Genomic DNA, 22,375 nt, shown 5'->3' on the forward strand with positions numbered 1-22,375 from the left:
CATTCTTCTTCATGCAGTGGACAAAGTTTAGCATCAGTTGCCAGATGACTGGAAGACATAGAATAATTGGTGTAAAAATGAAAAAATAGATTGTTACAATTTAGCATGTTTTTAAAATAAATTATGAGGCTCATTATACACTGAACATATTTCTATTATTAAAATATGAATGAACACATTTAAGAGTGACAGATCATAACACGGGGAGTACAGGAAAGGTTGTTTTCTTACCCTAATACTGCTATGCTTCAATTTAGCAAACAAAAAAAAGACAACTTGAAGAGTTTAAAAAGAATTCCTCACTAAGAGGGGATGAATTCAAATAAGGGTTGTAAATATCGATAGGAACACTTTCAGATCAGTACCATGAGACTGTCCACAGCGGATGCCCTGGTAATCCATGTACTCCAGGCAGCCTGCTCGCTCTTCCAGAGTAGGACAGGGGTCTCCATTATTCTGAGGCTCCTGTTCGACGTGGCGCTGCCGAATCCGGACACTGGGCACGCATTGCTCAGCGCAGCCACTCCACTGGCTCCATTCACTCACGACACATGGACGAGCTGGAATCAAGGGAACAGAGTAAAGTTCTAAATGTTACCCTAGATTGTTGTTACTCTTCTGCAGTAAGGACTTTAGAATGTAGTGTAAAACTGTTTATAACGAGACTGATTTCAACCCTGGAACTTCTCCCTCTGTTAAACTTTATACTGCCACACACCAGGTGATGTCAACTTAAACCTTCAGCAGAGGCGCTGTTATTTTGAGAGCAACTTCAGTCTTTCAGGTGAGTGGTCGTTTGTAAGGAATAATTACACTTTACTCATTGGCATCACAAATGTTTTATTTCTATAATTACTCAGAAGTAGATGGGTGGGTGGCTAAATATCACAGCGGGTTATCTTCAACATATATGTTTCTTACTCTTGAAAACAGAAAAAGCTGTAAACACTCAGCAAGTCAGGCAGCCTCCGTGGAAAAAGAGAGATTTCTGGTATTTTTTGACATTTCAGGTTAAAGATCCTTCCTCAGAATCATCTTAATCGGAGAATCATCATCCTGAAATATTAAGTATGTTTTAAGATATAAACCTGGTTTCATGTGGATTTCAGAGGGAATTAGGAAGGGATCCAGCGCTGGTTAGCAGCAGCATGAACATTTAATAACGTGCAGCATACACTATAAATAAACTTGCCAAACTTCTCCAGAGACAGAATTATTTTCTTACTTCGCAACTCTAAAGAAAAATGGTCAGTAAATTTTCCATCATGATTACTAGAAAATAAAAGTCATCGAAATGCAACGCTTATTACTGCTTATCAAATCTTCATAGTCATAGTCATACTTCATTGATCCCGAGGGAAACTGGGTTTCGTTGCAGTTGCACCAACCAAGAATAGAGTATAAATATAGCAATATAAAGCCATAAGTAATTAAATAATAATATGTAAATTATGCCAGATGGAAATAAGTCCACGACCAGACTATTGGCTCAGGGTGTCTGACCCTCCAAGAGAGGAGTTGTAAAGTTTGATGGCCACAGGCAGGAATGACTTCCTATGATGCTCAGCGTTGCATCTCGGTGGAATGAGTCTCTGGCTGAATGTACTCCTGCGCCCACCCAGTACATTATGTAGTGGATGGGAGACATTGTCCAAGATGGCATGCAACTTAGACAGCATCCTCTTTTCAGACACCACCGTCAGAGAGTCTATCACACTATGAAAGAAAATAGTAAATAATATATCATTGGTAATTTAGAATTCCACCGTCAATTTTATAACTATGAGCTATCCAGTAGCTGAAGTTCACAGTACATTTATTGAATTGTTGTACTCCTTGAAAAGTCTTTATAAAACATCTGCTCTATACTGACACCAGTAGCTGGTAGGTTTGCTTTATGCACAAACTCCTGTGGATTTTCCTTAATTAAAGCTTGTTGCTTTCATGTTATATCACACTTGGGTATTTTATTTCACTGATGTTTATAGAAAAAATACAATCATTTATGCCGACAATGAAACTATTGATCAGAACAAATAATGGAAAATTGTAGGAAATGAACCAAGCATCATGAAACAGAAATGTGAAATTTTTATTAACTATAATTACAATCCTTCATGTCTAATTTTGCTAGGAAGTAAGTGTTTTCACCAATCTTCATATTAAGGTCATAGACAAAGAATATTCTATCCAAACATAAAGGGTTTGAATCTTAAATATCAGAAATTCTGCAGATGCAGGAAATCCAAAGCCACACACACAAAATGCTGGAGGAACTCAGCAGGTCAGGCAGTATCTATGGAAGCGAATAAACAGTCGACATTTCAGGACAAGACACTTCTTCAGGACTGGAAAAGAAGGAGGAAGATACCAGAACAAAAAGGAGGTGGGAGGGGAAGGAGGATAGCTAGAAGATGATAGGTGAAGCCAAGTGGATGAGAAAGGTACAGGGCTGGAGAGGAGACTGGACCACAGGAGAAAGGAATGAGGAGGGGACACAGGGGAAAGTGATAGGCAGGTGAGAAGAGATAAGAGGACAAAGTGGGGAATAGAAGAAGGGGGAAGGGGAGAAATTTTTTAACCAGAAGCAGTAAGTAATATTCATGCCATTTGTTTGGAGACTATCCGGACAGAATATAAGGTGTAACTCCTCTACCTGAGGGTGGCACAAGAGGAGATCATGGACAAACATGTCTGAACTGACATATCTGGTATGTCTTTCTAATTTCTAATGTAAGCTATTCATAATCTAAAGGCAAGGAAACTGTATTTGAGAATCAACCCAACAGCTCTAATGTCTCTGAGCAGTTGCAGAATGTTCTTTCAGGGGGAGGGGGAGCAGCCAGAAGTCGTGGCTCATGTTGGGATCAATGACATAGGCAGGAGAGGGGTAGAGGTCCTGCGCAGTTAGTTTAGGGAGTTAGCAAGGAGGCTTACGAGCAGGACCTCCAAGGTGGTAATCTCCGGATTACTCCCGGTGCCACGAGTTAAGGAAGGTCAGAAATGTCAGGACAGGAAGGTAATGCAGATGAATGAGTGGCTGTGGAGATGGTGCGGGGAGCAGGGTTTCAAGTTCTTGGATCATCAGAACCATTTCTGGGGAAGGAGTGACCTGTACAAGTGGGATAGGTTGCACTTGAACTGGAGGGGAACCAATATCCTGAGAGGGAGGTTTGCCAATGCTGTTGGGGAGGATTTAAGCTAGATTTGCAGGGGGATGGGAACCAAAGTGAAGAGGCAGAGGACGGGGCATTTGGTGCATTTGTAGGGAGTTTATGAGGCAGATGATAGAACAAAGAAGCACTCAGTGAGATAGCTTGAGATGTGTCTATTTTAATGCAAGGAGTATCATAAACAAGGCCAATGATCTTAGAGTGTGATTCAATACGCGGAACTATGATGTTGTGGCCATTACAGAGACTTGGGTGTCTCAGGGGCAGAAATAGCTGGTGAGTGTGCCGAGCTTTAGATGTTTCAAAAAGGACAAGGAGGGAAGCAAAAGAGGTGGTGGAGTGGCACTGCTAATCAGGGATAGTATCGCGGCTGCAGAAAAACAGGAAGTCATGGAGGGATGGTCTACTGAGTCTGTGTGGGTGGAAGTCAGAAGCAGGAAGGGGGCAATAACTCTACTGGGTGTTTTTTATGGATAGTAACGGAGACACCAAGGGGCACGTGGCCAAGTGGTTAAGGCATTCGTCTAGTGATCTGAAGGTCACTAGTTCAAGCCTCAGCTGCGGCAGTGTGTTTATGTCCTTGAGCAAGGCACTTAACCACACATTGCTCTAGTGTCTGTGTGAGGAGTGGCGCCCCACACAGACTTCCAATCTGCGCTTTGTAAGGCATGAAAATGCCCGACACAGGCCTCTCATGGTCTGAGTCGACATTCCCTCCCGTTCCCCCTCCCCCTCCCCAAGTGGCAGATAGGGAGGCAGATTCTGGAATGGTGCAATTATAATAGGTTTGGTGTGATGGATGATTTTAACTTCCCTAATATTGACTAGCATCTCCTTAGAGCAAGGGGCTTAGATGGGATGGAGTTTGTTAGGTGTGTTCAGGAAGGTTTCCTGGGGCAATATGTAGATAAGCCAACTGCAGCAGAGGCTGTACTTGATCTGGTATTGGGAAATGAATCTGCTCAGGTGTCAGGTCTCTGGGTAGGACAGCATTTTGTGGGTAGTGATCACAACCCTATCTCATTTACCATGGCACTGGAGAGGGATAGGAGCAGACAATTTGGGAAAACATTTAATTAGGGTTGGGGGGAAATATGATGCGATTAGGCAGGAACTTGGGAACATAAATTGGGAGCAGATGTTTTCAGGGAAATACACGGCAAAAATATAGCAAATGTTCGGGGAAGACTTACATGGCGCTCTGCATAGGTATGTTCCATTGAGGCAGGGAAAGGATGGTAGGGTAAAAGAACCAAGGTTACAAAATGTTCAAGAAACTAGGTACTGTTAGAGCTCCAGAAAATTACAACGGTGCCAGGAGTGAGCTCAAGAATGAAATTAGGTGAGCTAGAAGGGGCCATGAGAAGGTCTTGGTGAGCAGAATTGAGGAAAACCCCAAGGCATTCTACAAGTATGTGAAGAGCAAGAGGATGAGCCATGTGAGAATAGGACCAATCAGGAGTGAGAGTGGAAACGTGTGCATGGAGTTGGAGGAGGTAGCGGAGGTACTTAATGAATACTTTGCTTCAGAATTCATTAGTGAAAAGGACCTTGGCAATTGTGGGGATGACTTACAGCGGACTGAAATACTTGAGTGTATAGACATTAAGAAAGAGGCTGTGCTGGAGCTTTTGAAAAGTATAAAGTTAGATAAATCGCCAGGTCCAGATGAGATATACCACAGGCTACTGTGGGAAGTGAGGGTGGAGATTGCTAAGCCTCTGGCAATGATCTTTGCATCATCAATAGGGAGAAGTACCAGAGGATTGGAAGTGCAGAGTTTGTATATTCCTGTCAGGATTAAAGGCAAATTGAATAGGAATAAGGAACCTTGGTTCTCAAGGGATATTGCAACTCTGATAAAGAAGAAGAGGGAGTTGTATGAAATGTATAGGAAACAGGGAGAAAATCAGGTGCTTGAGGAGTATAAGAAGTGCAAGAAAATACTTAAGAAAGAAATCAGGAGGGCTAAAAGAAGACATGAGGTTGCCTTGGCAATCAAAGTGAAGGATAATCCAAAGAGCTTTTACAAGTATATTAAGAGCAAAAGGATTGTAAGGAATAAAATTGGCCCTCTTGAAGATCAGAGTGGTCGGCTGTGTGCGGAACCAAAGGAAATGGGGGAGATCTTAAATAGGTTTTTTGCATCTGTATTTACTAAGGAAACTGGCATGAAGTCTATGGAATTGAGGGAATCAAGTAGTGAGACCATGGAAACTGTACAGATTGAAAAGGAGGAGGTGCTTGCTGTCTTGAGGAAAATTAAAGTGGATAAATCCCCGGGACCTGACAGAGTGTTCCCTCAGACCTTGAAGGAGACTAGTGTTGAAATTGCGGGGGCCCTGGCAGAAATATTTAAAATGTCGCTGTCTATGGGTGAAGTGCCGGAGGATTGGAGAGTGGCTCATGTTGTTCCGTTGTTTAAAAAAGGATCAAAAAGTAATCCGGGAAATTATAGGCCGGTGAGTTTGACGTCAGTAGTAGGTAAGTTATTGGAGGGAGTACTAAGAGACAGAATCTACAAGCATTTGGATAGACAGGGACTTATTAGGGAGAGTCAACATGGCTTTGTGCGTGGTAGGTCATGTTTGACCAATCTATTGGAGTTTTTCGAGGAGGTTACCAGGAAAGTGGATGAAGGGAAGGCAGTGGATATTGTCTACATGGACTTCAGTAAGGCCTTTGACAAGGTCCCGCATGGGAGGTTAGTTAGGAAAATTCAGTCGCTAGGTATACATGGAGAGGTGGTAAATTGGATTAGACATTGGCTCGATGGAAGAAGCCAGAGCGTGGTGGTAGAGAATTGCTTCTCTGAGTGGAGGCCTGTGACTAGTGGTGTGCCACAGGGATCAGTGCTGGGTCCACTGTTATTTGTCATCTATATCAATGATCTGGATGATGTGGTAAATTGGATCAGCAAGTTTGCTGATGATACAAAGATTGGAGGTGTAATAGACAGTGAGGAAGGTTTTCAGAGCCTGCAGAGGGACTTGGACCAGCTGGAAAAATGGGCTGAAAAATGGCAGATGGAGTTTAATACTGACAAGTGTGAGGTATTGCACGTTGGAAGGACATAGAAACATAGAAACATAGAAAATAGGTGCAGGAGTAGGCCATTCGGCCCTTCGAGCCTGCACCGCCATTTATTATGATCATGGCTGATCATCCAACTCAGAACCCCGCCCCAGCCTTCCCTCCATACCCCCTGATTCCCGTAGCCACAAGGGCCATATCTAACTCCCTCAAACAAACCAACATAGAACATACAGGGTTAATGGTAAGGTACTGAGGAGTGCAGTGGAACAGAGGGATCTGGGAATACAGATACAAAATTCCCTAAAAGTGTCGTCACAGGTAGATAGGGTCGTAAAGAGAGCTTTTGGTACATTGGCCTTTATTAATCAAAGTATTGAGTATAAGAGCTGGAATGTTATAATGAGGTTGTATAAGGCATTGGTGAGGCCGAATCTGGAGTATTGTGTTCAGTTTTGGTCACCAAATTACAGGAAGGATATAAATAAGGTTGAAAGAGTGCATTGAAGGTTTACAAGGATGTTGCCAGGACTTGAGAAACTCAGTTACAGAGAAAGGTTGAATAGGTTAGGACTTTATTCCCTGGAGCGTAGAAGAATGAGGGGAGATTTGATAGAGGTATATAAAATTATGATGGGTATAGATAGAGTGAATGCAAGCAGGCTTTTTCCACTGAGGCAAGGGGAGAAAAAAACCAGAGGACATGGGTTAAGGGTGAGGGGGGAAAAGTTTAAAGGGAACATTAGGGGGGGCTTCTTCACACAGAGAGTGGTGGGAGTATGGAATGAGCTGCCAGACGAGGAGGTAAATGTGGGTTCTTTTGTAATATTTAAGAATAAATTGTACAGATACATGGATGGGAGGTGTATGGAGGGATATGGTCCGTGTGCAGGTCAGTGGGACTAGGCAAAAAATGTTTCGGCACAGCCAAGAAGGGCCAAAAGGCCTGTTTCTGTGCTGTAGTTTCTATGGCTTCTATGGTTTCTATGGTTGCTATGGTTTCTATGGTTGCAAACATTGTTCCCTTGTTCAAAAAAGGGAGTAGAGGTAACCCAGGAAATTATAGACTAGTAAGTCTTACTTCAGTGATGGGCAAGTTGTTGGAGAAGATCCCGAGAGGCAGGATTTATGAGCATTTGGAGAGACATAATCTGATTAGGGATAATCAGCATGGCTTTGTCAAGGACAGGTCATGCCTTACAAACCTGATTGAATTCTTTGAGGATGTAACAAAACAGATTGATGAAGGTAGACCAGTGGATGTAGTGCATATGGATTTCGGTAAGGCATTTGATAAGGTTCCCCATGTGAGGCTCATTCAGAAAGTAATGAGGCATGGGATCCAAGGAGACCTTGCTCTGTGGATCCAGAATTGGCTTGCCCACAGAAGGCAAAGAGAGGACAGTAACCAGTGGTGCTCCCACAGGGATCTGTTCTGGGACACCTCCTCTTTGTGATTTTTATAAATGACCTGGATAAGGAAGTAGAAGGGTTGGTTAGTAATTTTGCTAATGACACAAAAATTGGGGGTGTTGTAGATAGTCTGAAGGGTTGTCAAAGGTTACAACGCGACATCGATAGGATGCAGAATTGGGCTGAGAAGTGGCAGATGGAGTTCAACCCAGATAAGTATGAAGTGGTTAATTTTGGTAGGTCAAATTTGAAAACAGAACATAATATTAATGGTAAGATTCTTGGCAGTGTGGAGGATCAGAGAGATCTTGGGATCCGTGTCCATAGGACACTCAAGGATGCTGTGCAGGTTGACAGTGTTGTTAAGATGTATGGTGTGTTGACCTTCATCAACCATGTCATTGAGTTCAAGAGTCATGAGGTAATGTTACAGCTATATGAGACCTTACCCCACTTGGAGTACCATGTTCAGTTCTCTTCACATCACTACACAAAGGATATGGATACTATAGAAAGAGTGCAAAGGAGATTTACAAAGGTGTTGCCTGGATTGGAGAGCGTGTCTTATGAGAATAGATTGAGTGAACTTGACCTTTTCTCCTTGGAGCGACGGAGGATGAGAGATGACCTGATAAAGGTGTATAAGATGATGAGAGGCATTGATCGTGCGGATAGCCAGAGGCATTTTTTTCTCCCTGGGCTGAAATAGCTAACGCGAGGGAGCATAGTTTTAAGATGCTTGGAAGTAGGTGCAAAAGGTAAGTTTTTCACACTGGGAATGGTGGGTGCGTGGAATGGACTGCCAGAGAAGGTGGTAGAAGCGGATACAATAGGGTATTTTAAGAGACTAGGTACATGGAACTTAGAAAAATAGAGGGCTATGTGCTGGGGAAATTCTAGGCAGTTTCTAGTGCAGGTTACATGACTGGTACAACATTGTGGGCTGAACAGCCTGTAATTTGCTGTAGATTTCTATGTTCTATGTTACTGGATTCTTTGAGTGAAGTGGTTAAATCACATTAGGAAGAAAAAAAATGAGCTTCTGAGTACCAGTGTAGGTGGGGCTATGGAAAATGCCAATGCATCAAGTGAAGAGTTGATAGGACAATCTTTAAAACATTAAAGTGGTGTGGAGAATGCAGTAATGAAGAGGTAGCATTCTAACTTAGTCTCAAGTCAATATCTACTGTATATGAGTAAGTTGTATTTAGATTTCCAATTTCCATTGTCTATTTGAATGAGAGAATTGCAAACTAATCAATGCAATGTTGAGTTGTGTTAGTTAAATATTGAGGATTTTTTTCTCAGTTTCCATCTGTTTTTGGTTGTGATATCCTTCTCATAGAATATTAAAATATTTCTATGATGTTTCACTAACTGGATTTGCTTGAGGTTTAAAGCAAATCAGAAAATGCTGGGAACATTCTGCAGATCAGGCATTATCTGTGGAAAGAGAAGCATGGATAACATTTCATATCTGTGAAAGAGAAAATATTAAATTCCAAATTTCTGATGCCATGAAGGAAGGCTGGATAAGGTACAAGAAACATAACTGATAGAATGAGGAAAGGCTTATCATGGTGATAAACTATTGATGAAATTATCTGGTGACAAATGAAACACATCTGGAAGATGTTCTCGTTCAATTTTTTTTTGCAGAGATGTTGCCAGACCTGCTGAGTGTTTGTTTTTAAAGATTGTTCCCCTACTACATGTTTTTTAATTATTAGATTATGAGGACACGCAGTCCTCTTTTATTGTCATTTAGTAATGCATGCATTAAGAAATGATACAATATTCCTCCTGTGTGATATCACAGAAACACAGAACAGACCAAGACTGAAAAACTAACAAAAACCACATAATTATAACATATAGTTACAACAGTGCAACAATACCATAACTTGATGAAGAACAGGCCATGGCAAAGTAAAAAAGTTCAGAGTCTCTCGAAAGTCCCACATCTCACGCAGATGGGAGAAGGAAGAAAACTCTCCCATGCCCAACCACAGTCCGACTCTTGAGTCGTCTGAGAACTTTGAGCTCTGATCAGCCCTCCGACACTGAGTACCGAGCACCATCTCTGCTGAATGCTTCGACCTCAGCCTCGGTCGCCAGCAGCAGGCAAAGCCGGGGATTTTCGATTGCACAGTAGCAGCGGCAGCGAACCGGGCATTTCAGAAATTTCTGCAGATGTTCCTCTGCTTCTCACGTCTGTCTCCATCAAATCAGAATTGTGCAAGGTGTTTGCAGTTGACTGTCATGAGTTACATCAAGGGATGGACAGACAAAAGTTTTGAAGAACTTATTAGAACTTCTCAGATTAAAGGTAGATGATAGACCATGATCACCCATATCATATGACATGGCACATAATGACTAAATGTTTCTTAATATTTCTATCAGAAAAAAATATTTTTCTGAAATTGAAGTCTTCAGTTAAGGATTATAACGCAAAATATTCTTTACTCTTAAAACAGGAACTTGGAACGTGTCTGCTTATGTGTAGTTTTTCATAGTATTTCTTTTATTTCATGTAATGCTCACAGAAAACTGAATTTCTAGGTAGTACATAGTAAAATAAATGTGCTTTGATAATAAATTTATTGTGAAACTTCCAACTTTTAGAAACAACACAACAAAGTTTAAGTTGCATCTTAATTATCATAAAACTCTTCCAAAATGTTTGAAGTCATGCAGGCCATTCTTGGAGACTGCAAGCAACATACACTCTGAAGTCGCTCCAATACAAGAAACAAAAAGTTCTCTATGAAATTATCTTGGCTTCAGTTCAGCAGAACCTGCATAGGCCATGGTGGATATGACCAACTGCTCCACAAATGATTGTTGCTAAGTGATCCAAAATGTAACACTCCCACCAATCTGCCTATTAAAATCTGTTGGAAAAGACGCATAATTCTTCACCTGGGTTCACGAGGCGGTAACTCAAATGATAGGCTTGTCATGTTTCAGAAACAAGAAGACAATTGATCTTTAAGATTTTTTAAATCGGGAGATTTTAGAGATTGGAATTGATTCATGTAGTATATTTGAAAACTCAAAAGCTATACATGCAAATTATAATTTAATAAATGTATCTATCATAATAACAAAGGTCTTTGAAATCATCTTACAAACAAGAGAAAATCTGCAGATGCTGGAAATCCAAGCAACACACACAAAATGCTGGAGGAACTGAGCAGGCCGGGCAGCATCTATGGAAAAGAGTACAGTTGACGTTTCTCGTAGAAATCCTGACTGTCCCTTTTTTTTCCATAGATGCTGCCTGGCTTGCTGAGTTCCTCCAGCATTTTGTGTGTGTTGCCTGAAATCATCTTGATCGTTTCTAGTAAAATACAACTTGTTAACTAACAAATAACATCAATTCTGGAAAATTCGGTCGGGCTGAATGAAAATCGAAGCAGAAAATGTTATAAATAGTAAGCAGGACAAGCAGAATGTGGGGATCCAGAAAAAGAATTACCATATCAATTTATACTTCTCCAGAAGATAGTTTGGTTAAGGTTTGGGGAGACGCATTATCAGGGGTCAGGTAGTCAGGAGGATACCGGAGTTCCTCCAGCATTTTGTAGGTGTTACTTAGTATGATACCTGATCAGTTTTCAGGAATCTTAGCTGAACATGAGGATTACAATTATGAGGACATAGGGAATTGTAAGGGAAGTGAGAAGTATTAGGAGTAAATCATAAACATGAGAAAGTCTGCATATGCAGGAAACCAAAGCAACACACACAAAATGCTGGGGCATCTCAGCAGGCCGGGCAGCATCTATAGAAATGAATGAACATTTGACGTTCCGGGCAGAGATACCAACTGTTTATTCATTTCCATGGTGCTGTCTGACATGCTGAGTGCCCCCAGCATTTTGTAAGTATTAGTAGCAAACTACAAAGAGCCTGGAAAATGATAGCAACATATTTTGAAGGGTGCAGCCTCTTTTAACTAAAGTTGAAACAGGCTTCGTTTCTGCAGTGAAAGTCTGGTTCAGAATGTAAATGCATGGGAATATTACACACAGTGTAATATAACAACATGTGCATTACATAATATTTGCTCCACTGCACATATATCGTCTGCATGGAAGACCCAGGCCAAATTTGTGGAAATGTATACATGCATACTAAGTACCCAGTCTGGTTTAGCAGTCCAACTTAAAGTAAAAACCTCTCATGTTACCAGTGAATCAAATAAGGTGGTATATAATGTATTAATGGACTGCAATTATTTTTTATTTGGAATGTTCTAAGACCCAAGTCCCAATGTGTAACTGAACATAAATAAAAATTAAAACTTACAAAATAACAAGCACTGGGCAGATAGTGCCCAGAGGAAATTATAAACGAATTTCAGTGTTCAGTCCTATCAGAGAAAAATGAGTTAGAGCTTTAGAAAAAGGGATGGTTAAAGGAGGTTGATGCCAAATTTGAGTCACATTTTCATTTTTTTTTACATATTTCTGTTAATTTGTAATAGATTTATGGAGGAAGACATCTCTAACAGGGCAGCATTTATTCACTATTCCTAATTTCCCTTGGAAAAAAGATCATCAGTCAACTTTTAAAAGACTGCAATTCATGAAGCGATGATACTCACAGGTTTGTCAATTTCAGGATTCAAAACAGTAAAGAAACAGTTATTTATACGGATGGTTTGAAACTTGGAAGGGAACTTTCAGCTGATGACCTTCTCATAGCAGCAGAGCGGGTTATTGGCACAGCATTACCCTCCCTCAGAGACATCTATACTGGCAGACTTCAAAAGAAGGCTACTTGTATTTCAAAGGATCCTACTCATCCTGGACATCACCTGTTTTCCCCTCTACCTTCTGGGAAGAGGTACAGAGCATTAAGGATGAAAACAAAGAGACTCCTTAACAGCTTCTACCCACAAGCAGTGAAATGTATAACACCCCCTTCCCTTCTCCTGCTTCCCTCCTAAGACGGCGGCAGCTAAATGCATCACACTACCCACCCCCCCCCCCCCATCCATATATTATTAATTTTGGACTGCACTCCTGAGGTTTTAGAGTTTATTTTATGTATATATTCTTTGTCATGCTGCAAAACGTTGAGCTGCTAGACTGTGTTTCATTGCTCCACAACAATGACAATAAAGATCTTCTGTTCTATATACCTGCAGTCCTTGTCCTTCTGGGTTGCTGTTCAGAAGGTACTGTGTAAGAAGCCAAGGCAAAAATCTGCACGGTCAGTGTTCCTACGCTGCAACCCTGCCAGTAGAGGGACATGGACATGGAGTGATTCCAGTGAAACACACCACATTATCCCAATCTGGTGTTGATCTTCCTGGGTCTTGTTGGAGCTGCACAAATCCAAACAAGTGGAGAGTCTTCTATTGCAAACACAGAGTTTTCTACCTGTGCTGGAAATCCAGAGTAACACACACAAAATGCTGGAGGAACTCAGCAGGCCAGACAGCATCTATGAAAATGAATAAACAGTCGGCGTTTCAGGTTAAGACCCTTCATCGGGACTGGAAAGGATGGGGGAAGACACCAGAATAAAAAGGTGGGTGGAAGAGAGGAGGAAAGCTAGAAGGTGATGGGAGAGGCCGGGTGGATGGGAAAGGTAAAGGGCTGAGAAAAAGGATTCTGATAAGAGAGGGGAGTGGACGATCAAAGAAGGGGAAGAAGGAGAAGGTGATAGGCAGGTGAGGAGAAGAGGTATGAGGCCAGTGTGGGGAATAGAAGAAGAGGGAAGGAGGAGGGGAAAAGAAAAAAAGGGAAAAAAGTTACCGCAAGCTGAAATCGATGGTCATGCCATCATTAGAGGGAATAATTGGTATTGTGAAGCACCTTCAATTACTCCAAAAGACTGAGGTTTGGTAAAATACTGAAAGGCTTTTATTCGCTGTACAATACGACCTCCACAGTGAGTGTCCGCCCCCCGACTGAGGGGGAGGGGCAAGGCGAACACCTTTATACAGGACTCTGTGGGAGGAGCCACAGGGGCAGTCAGCAGAGGGGTGTGTCCAGACAGGTAACCGAGTTACAACATATATACATGGTTTACCACATATTGCTCCTCCACCCTGAGAGTGTCTTCATCATAAGATCGTAAGACCGTAAGATATAGAAGCATAATTTAGGCCATTTGGCCCATGGCTGAACTATTATTCCTCGCAGCCCCAGTCTCCTGCCTTCTCCCCATATCCCTTCATGCCTTGACCAGACAAGAATCTGTCAACCTCTGCCTTAAATATTCATAAAGACTTGGCCTCCACAGCAGCCTGTAGCAACGAATTCCACAGTTTCACCACTCTCTGGCTAAAGAAATTCTTCCTCACCTCCATTCTAAAAGGATGCACCTCTCTTCTGAGGCTGTGTCCTCTGGTCCTAGACTCTCCAATCACAGGAAACATCCTTTATCGAGGCCTTTCACCATTCAAAAGGTTTCAATTAGGTCATTCTTCATTCTTCTTAATTCTAGTGAATACAGGCCCAGAGCCATCAAACACTCTTCATATGACAAGCCGTTCAATCCTGAAATCATTTTCATGAACCTCTTTTGAACCCTCTCCAATGTCAGCACATCATTTCTAAGATAAGGGGCCCAAGACTGCTCACAATACTCAAAGTGAGGCTTCACCAGTGCTTTATAAAGCCTCATCATTACATCCTTGCTTTTATATTCTAGTCCTCTTGAAATGAATGCTAACATCACATTTGTCTTCCTCGCCACAGACTCAACTTGCAAATTAACCTTTAGGGAATCCTGCAGAAGGAGCCTCAATGCCCTTTGCACCTCAGATTTTTGAAATTTATCTCCATTTATCCTTTTATTTCTTCTACCAAAGTGCATGACCGTACACTTCTCGACTCTGTATTCCATCTACCACTTCTTTGCCCATTCTCCTAATCTGACTAAGTCCTTCTGTAGTCTCTCTACTTCCTTAAAAATACCCGCCCTCTTCTATCACTGCAAACTTTGCAACAAAGCCATCAGTTCCGACATCCAAATCATTGACACAAAGCTCTCTTGTAATATCATGGCCTCGAAGCTTGTTAAGCAGTCTCATGTGTGACACTTCGTCAAAGGCCTTCTGAAAATCCAAATACAGTATACAACATCAGCAATCCCCTTTTGTTTATCCTGCTTGTTTTTTCTTCAAAGAATTTCAACAGATTTGTCAGGCAAGATTTTCCCTTGAGGAATCCACAAGACCACAAGACAAAGGAGCAGAAGTCGGCCATTCGGCCCATCAAGTCTGCTCAGCCATTTTATCATGAGCTGATCCATTCTCCCATTTAGTCCCATTCCCCCACCTTCTCACCATAACCTTTGATGCCCTGGCTACTCAGATACCTATCAATCTCTGCCTTAAATACACCCAATGACTTGGCCTCCACTGCTGCCCATGGCAACAAATTCCATAGATTCACCGCCCTCTGACTAAAAAAATTTCTTCGTATTTCTGTTCTGAATGGGCACCCTTCAATTCTTAAGTCATGCCCTCTCGTACTAGACTCCCCCATCATGGGAAACAACTTTGCCACATCCACTCTGTCCATGCCTTTCAACATTCGAAAAGTTTCTATGAGGTCTCCCCTCATTCTTCTAAACTCCAAGGAATACAGTCCAAGAGCAGAAAAACGTTCCTCATATGTTAACCTTCTCATTCCTGGAATCATTCTAGTGAATCTTCTCTGTACCCTCTCCAACGTCAGCACACCCTTTCTTAAATAAGGAGACCAAAACTGCCCGCAGTACTCCAAGTGAGGTCTCACCAGCGCCTTATAGAGCCTCAACATCACATCCCTGCTCCTATACTCTATTCCTCTAGAAATGAATGCCAACATTGCATTCGCCTTCTTCACCACCGACTCAACCTGGAGGTTAACTTTAAGGGTATCCTGTACTAGGACTCCCAAGTCCCGTTGCATCTCAGAACTTTTAATTCTTTCCCCATTTAAATAATAGTCTGCCCGTTTATTTTTTCTGCCAAAGTGCATAACCATACACTTTCCAACATTGTACTTCATTTGCCACTTCTCTGCCCATTCTTCCAATCTATCCAAGTCTCTCTGCAGACTCTCCGTTTCCTCAGCACTCCCGGCCCCTTCACCTATCTTTGTATCGTCAGCAAATTTAGCCACAAAGCCATCTATTCCATAATCCAAATCGTTGATGTACAATGTAGAAAGAAGCGGCCCCAACACCGACCCGTGCGGAACACCACTGGTAACCGGCAGCCAACCAGAATAGGATCCCTTTATTCCCACTCTCTGTTTCCTGCCAATCAGCCAATGCTCTATCCACGTATGTAACTTTCCCGTAATTCCATGGGCTCTTATCTTGTTAAGTAGCCTCATGTGTGGCACCTTGTCAAAGGCCTTCTGGAAATCCAAATATACAACATCCAGTGCATCTCCCTTGTCTAGCCTACTGGTAATTTCCTCAAAAAATTGTAATAGGTTTGTCAGGCAGGACTTTCCTTTAAGGAATCCATGCTGAGTTCTGCCTATCTTGTCATATGCCTCCAGGTACTCTGTAACCTCATCCTTGACAATCAACTCCATCAACTTCCCAACCACCGACGTCAAGCTAACAGGTCTATAATTTCCTTTTTGCTTCCTTGCCCCCTTCTTAAATAGCGGAGTGACATTTGCAATCTTCCAGTCCTCCGGAACCATGCCAGGATCTATCGACTTTTGAAAGATCATTGCTAATACCTCCACAATCTCCACAGCTACTTCCTTCAGAACATGAGGGTGCATTCCATCTGGTCCAGGAGATTTATCTACCTTTAGACTATTCAGCTTCCTGAGTACTTTCTCTGTCGTAATTGTGACTGCGCACACTTCTCTTCCCTGCCACCCTTGAGTGTCCGGTATACTGCTGATGTCTTCCTCAGTGAAGACTGATGCAAAATACTTGTTCAGTTCCTCTGCCATCTCCTTATCTCCCATTACAATTTCTCCAGCATCATTTTCTATCGGTCCTATATCTACTCTCACCTGTCTTTTACTCTTTATATACTTGAAAAAGCTTTTAGTATCCTCTTTGATATTATTTGCTAGCTTCCTTTCATAGTTAATCTTTTCCCTCTTAATGACCTTCTTGGTTTCCTTTTGTAAGGTTTTAAAAACTTCCCAATCCTCTGTCTTCCCACTAATTTTTGCTTCCTTGTATGCCCTCTCCTTAGCTTTAACTTTGGCTTTGACTTCTCTTGTCAACCACGGTTGCATCCTTTTTCCACTTGAAAATTTCTTCTTTTTTGGAATATACCTGTCTTGCACCTTCCTCATTTCTCGCATAAACTCCAGCCACTGCTGCTCTGCTGTCCTTCCTGCCAGTGTCCCCTTCCAGTCAACTTTGGCCAGTTCCTCTCTCACGCCACTGTAATTTCCCTTACTCCACTGAAATACTGACACATCAGATTTCAGCTTCTCTTTTTCAAATTTCACAGTGAACTCAATCATGTTATGATCACTGTCTCCTAAGGGTTCCTTCACCTCAATCTCTCTAATCACCTCCGGTTCATTACACAATGCCCAATCCAGTACAGCCGATCCCCTAGTGGGCTCAACAACAAGCTGTTCTAAAAGGCCATCTCGCAGACATTCTACAAATTCTCTCTCTTGAGATCCAGTGCCGACCTGATTTTCCCAATCTACTCGCATGTTAAAATCCCCCACAATTATCATAACACTGCACTTCTGACAAGCCTTTTCTATTTCCAGTTGTAATTTGTAGTCCACATCCCTGCAGCTGTTTGGAGGCCTATAAATAACTGCCATCAGGGTCCTTTTACCCCTGCTATTCCTTAGCTCAACCCATAAAGATTCTGCACCTTCCGATCCTATATCACCTCTTTCTAATGATTTAATATCATTTCTTACCAATAAAGCCACGCCTCCCCCTCTGCCTACCTTCCTATCCTTCCGATACACCGTGTATCCATGGACATTCAGCTCCCAGAGACATGTATCCTTTAGCCAGGTCTCATTGATGGCCACAACATCATACCTGCCAATCCTTGCTGACTATGGCTTAGTGGGCTCAACCATGAGCTGCTTTGAAAAGCCTCCTCACAGATATTCTAGAGATTCCCCCTCTAGGGATCCAGCACCAATCTGATCTTCCAAATCTACCTGCATATTGAAATCCCCCGTGACTATTGTAACATTTCTCTTTTGGCATGCATTTTCAATATCACGTTATAATCTGTAGACCACAGCATATTGTTACGCATCAGCAGCAATAGATATGAAACTGAGTTGGATTTTTACAAATAAACAACGGAATTTATTAACCTCTACTCAAAAACATAGAAAAGTAAACAAACCACTAACTTAAATGGAAGTTAACTGTGTTATGTGTCTATACTTATCAAACAGTCGAACTTAGAGACAATTCTTAATAGATCTTATTCAAGCACAGTCTTAAGGTGGTAGTTCAAAGAGTCCAAGTGATTTATGAAATAAATGAGAGGACAGACTTCCCGAACCAGCGATGAAGAAAAGACGAAACTGCTGACGCAGATCCCAGCCGAGAAATGCCTTGTCCGAAGAGATCATGAAGAATAAGATTTCTCACAGTAACTGACCTTTCGCAGGAGGTGGTCAACACACAACACCCGAGACCATGCAGGGGTTAACCAAAAGTGTGTGCCACAATACCCGTATGGACCATACCAAATATCAGTCACATTCAAGGCACACAGAACGCCGTTGATTTCTCAGGTTCGTACGAAGCTGGCAAACTCTTCACTCTCGCTCTCTCTCTCTTTCCTCGATTACGTAACCACCAACTGTGACTACCCAGCAAAACAACTATGCAACAAACTGCGGTCCCCCTTTTATACCAATTGGAACACGCCATCACGTGACATCACATCATCCCACTATCACAGCCACTACATCATACTAATATCATGAGACAATTACATCATGCCAATATCACAAGACAATTACATCATGTTCATGAGATACTCATGAGAACAGGTAACAATATGGTAGAAGAGGGGGCCACGGACCGACATGTCAGAAAGAGAATGGGGACAGGAATTAAAATGGTTGGCCACTGAGAAGTTCTACTTTTGGCAGATGGAAATGGAGGTGTTTAACGAAGCAGTCCCCTAATTTATGTCAGGTCTCACCAATGAAGAGGAGGCCACATGAAGCGGCACAGATGCAATTATCAAGGCTTGGAACATGGACTCTTCAATGTAGCCAACAAAAAGGCAGGCATGCAGGTGCCCGTGGCTACCACTTGGGTTAGGAACGCATGGGAAGAGCCAAAGGAGAAATTGTTGAGTGTGAGGATCAGTTCTGCCAGATGGAGGGGGGTGGTGGTGGAGGGGAACTGGGTGGGTCCCTTGTTGAGTAGGAAGCGGAGAGCTTTAAGGCCTTCTTGATGGGGGATAGATGTTTATAGGGACTAGACATCCATGGTGAAAATGAGGTGGTAAGGGCCAGGAAATTGAAAGTTGTTGAGGAGATTGAGAGTATGTGAAGTGCCGTGGATGTAGGTGGGAAGAGACTGAAGCAAGAATAGAGTCGAGGTATGTAGACATGAGTTCAGTGGGACAGGAGTAGGCAAAAATAATGGGCCTGCCCAAACAGTCTGGTTTGTAGTTCTTGGGCAGGGAAGAAGGGAACTGAAGGGAAGAAGGGAGGCAAAAACAAGCAGGGCGGGGTAAGGGAACTGTGGGTTTGGTGGCAGTGGATGGGAGATCTACAGACTGATGAGGCTAGTGATGGTGTAGGAGACAATGGCCTAATGTTCTGGAGTAGGATCCCTGTCAAGGGGCAAGTAAGAGGAGGTGTCCGAGAGTGGCCACAAGATAGAGGTCAGGCTGCCACAATACTTCTTCAAGTATTCCATTATGCTTCTCATAAGCTTCATTGATGGTGATAAGGCTTCAAAATGTCAATGATGAGTCACTCCCGCAGTGTACCCAGCCACGGACCTCCTCTTGCATCTACAATATTTATGGTCTCCTTCAGTTGAACTTCCAGTGAATGGATTCCCATCCACAGATGCAAGAAGGAATGGGCAGGCTGCTCACTATAAACTTTGGTTGCTGTCTTTATTTTGGAGGATGTCTTCCCTCTGCACATGGGTCCTGACATTGCTGATGAGAGCTCTTCACCACACATTTGGAGAAAGTTGCAAGAATCTTTGGTGACGTTCCAAAGCTACTTGCATCTTGCATCCAATATGGGTTCCTGGGTGCCAGCATGTCTGAAGATCCATCCTGGGTGCAACATATCGATGCAATCATGAAGAAGGAACACTGGCAGCTAAGCTTCATTAGGCACTTGAAGAGATTTGGTATGTCACCAAAGACTGGCAAAGTTTTACAGATGTACAGTGCAGAGCACTCTGACTGCAAAACCACCTGGTTTGGAGGCTCCAACACACAGGAACGGAAGAGGCTGTAGACCCAGCCAGCTCCATCACACACACAAACCTCCCCTCCATCAAGAACATCTTCAAAAGGCAGTGTCTCAAGGAAAATGCATCTATCATTAAGGATCCCTACCATCTGGAATATGCCCCCTTCTCACTGAGAAGGTACAGGACCTTACAGGCACACACTCAGCATTTTAGGAACAGCTTCTTCCCCTCTGCCATCGGATTTTTGAAAGGTTCATAAACACTACCTCACTATTCCTCTTGTGCCCTATTTATTTATTTTTATTGTAACTTATAGTAATTTTTAATGTCTTGGCACAGTACCGCTGTGACAAATTAACAGGTTTCTGACATGTGTCAGTGATAATGAACCTGATTCTCTGATGTTTAGCCCAAGATGTTGATATGTTGACACCCATAAACCTGAATCTGCTGAGGTCCTAGGTTCAATCCTGGGCATCTCCAGGCTTGTGAGCTTAAATTTGAACATTAAACTCAAAATTGAACTAAAGAGGTCATTATAGATGAACGGCTGTCCAGACTGTTGCAAAACTATAACTTTGGATATCACTTTTAAATTGAATCCTGAAAACTACTTAATCAATCTTGGATAATAACTGACCCCAACCAACAGTGGTGTGCTAAAGGCACACCTTGAGGCAGACGGGCTACAGCAGATGAAGAAACAAACACCTCAGTAGCCACTTTATTAGGTACAGAAGGTACATAATAAAGAGTTTCAATCATTTATATGAAAGTTTGATAAATGATTTTTAAAAATCAAGATAACTACTCCAAGTAAATTCATGGATTATAAATTATTTCCATTTATAGGTACGGATTTGTAATCGTTTTATTGTCAGTATGAGATTAGAAAAGTGGTTATGTGTACAAATAAATGGGTTAGTGGAGCTGGACTCACAATCTAGTGACGAATGTAGCGGACAAGTGGCAAAACTATATTCTCCGCAAGAAGTTTAGTTAAACTCCTTTTGCACGAAATGAAGTGCAATATGGAAATGCATTTCTAACGTTACATTAAAACTGAGTGTTCTTTCCGCCTCGCCTAAAATAAAACTGGACAAATCTTTTTGAATTCACTCAAATTAAGTATCTGCTTTAAATTAAATGGCAATAAACAGACATTGTCACACTTCCAAAATAAGTTACGTGCAAACATCAGAAGCAGAAAAGTATCTCAATCTCGATATATTAAGTTTAAGTAATTACAAAAACCCTGCGTTTCTTTCTATTTTTTTTCGATATCTTTGCTGTTTTCCAATAAGCGGACGAATCAACATTATTCACATGCCTAAATCTAAATCAGGAAACAATGATCCCTTTCAGATAAAGGCTCACGAAACGCGATTCACGGTTTGCGGAACGCCCAGCCCTGCTGAATTCCCTTTTACCTGGACAGGTCAGGGTGTAATCGTAACAGCAATCGCCAATGCTTTTACACGCTTCGTCGCAGTAGCAAGTCCCGTAAACTCGATCCATTCTCCAACCTGAGCTGCTGCACCCATGGTCCCTGCCTTTGCAGCATTTTTGCGATTCGGAGCACCCTGCTTCAGTAACATCCAAAAGCCACACCAGTTCCAGAAGTAGAAAAATGAGTTGTTTACTCCACATTGTAATACAGTGCTGTTCCCGCAGTAAGTGGGGCAATTGGCGTCCACAGTGAAAAACTGCACAGCGTGTCAACTCTTGTATTACTGACGTGGGTTTCAGTCAAAAAGAAAATAGTTCCATCAAAGATAATATTCTTTTTTTTAATCCAGAAGAGAGCTCTTATTTTTTTAAAGGTGCTTTCAGATTAATGCTACCAAACTTGTTCCTTTCTGTTTTGGAAATATGACTTCGGGAAAACCGCGTTAAGTAATTAAATTCTAAATATGAGAAAAGTTAAACTTTTCTAATTTTACAAAACAAAATATAGCCCCGCCGAGAACGATAACCCTTGGTCGGAGGCTGAAATTGGAAGAATATTGTATGGTGATTTGTTGTGACTTGTTTTCAAAGATGCCAGCAAGAACGATCACTCACAATGTTCAGTCGACTGACGCGGAGCGGCCAACCCGACTGCGTTTTGAGTGCCATTTGAAACAGCCGAAGGAATTTAACAGTTGGCTCCAATCCATGTTAAAAGAGCCAACTGAGTACGGGGGCTGGCTCCGCTATCTCTAGTTAACTAATTTCTTTTTACCAGTGGGATCTTTAAAGACAACACAGGAATATATTATTACTTGCCTATCTCATACAAAAACTGGTAACTATTTGTTGGCAGAACTAATTATCAATTACATCTATAAATGAACATTAATATTAAACTGACATTATTATTCATGCACTAT

The 22,375-nt window shown here is 42.0% G+C and overlaps 1 protein-coding gene across 1 annotated transcript in view; it reads right to left on the minus strand.

The window, feature by feature from the left end:
- Positions 1–21,999, minus strand: part of LOC134343362 (somatomedin-B and thrombospondin type-1 domain-containing protein) — a 34,443-nt gene extending 12,444 nt beyond the window's left edge. Inside the window, exons 1-2 of the mRNA XM_063042065.1 lie at positions 21,434–21,999; positions 366–560 (exon numbers count right to left, since the gene is read on the minus strand). Coding sequence (XP_062898135.1) covers positions 366–560; positions 21,434–21,653 — 415 coding nt within the window. The 5' untranslated portion in view covers positions 21,654–21,999. The remainder of the gene's footprint in view (positions 1–365; positions 561–21,433) is intronic.
- Positions 22,000–22,375: the final 376 nt, after the last annotated feature.

This window comes from Mobula hypostoma, chromosome 1 (assembly GCF_963921235.1).
Source record: "Mobula hypostoma chromosome 1, sMobHyp1.1, whole genome shotgun sequence".
NCBI classification, from domain to species: Eukaryota; Metazoa; Chordata; class Chondrichthyes; order Myliobatiformes; family Myliobatidae; genus Mobula; species Mobula hypostoma.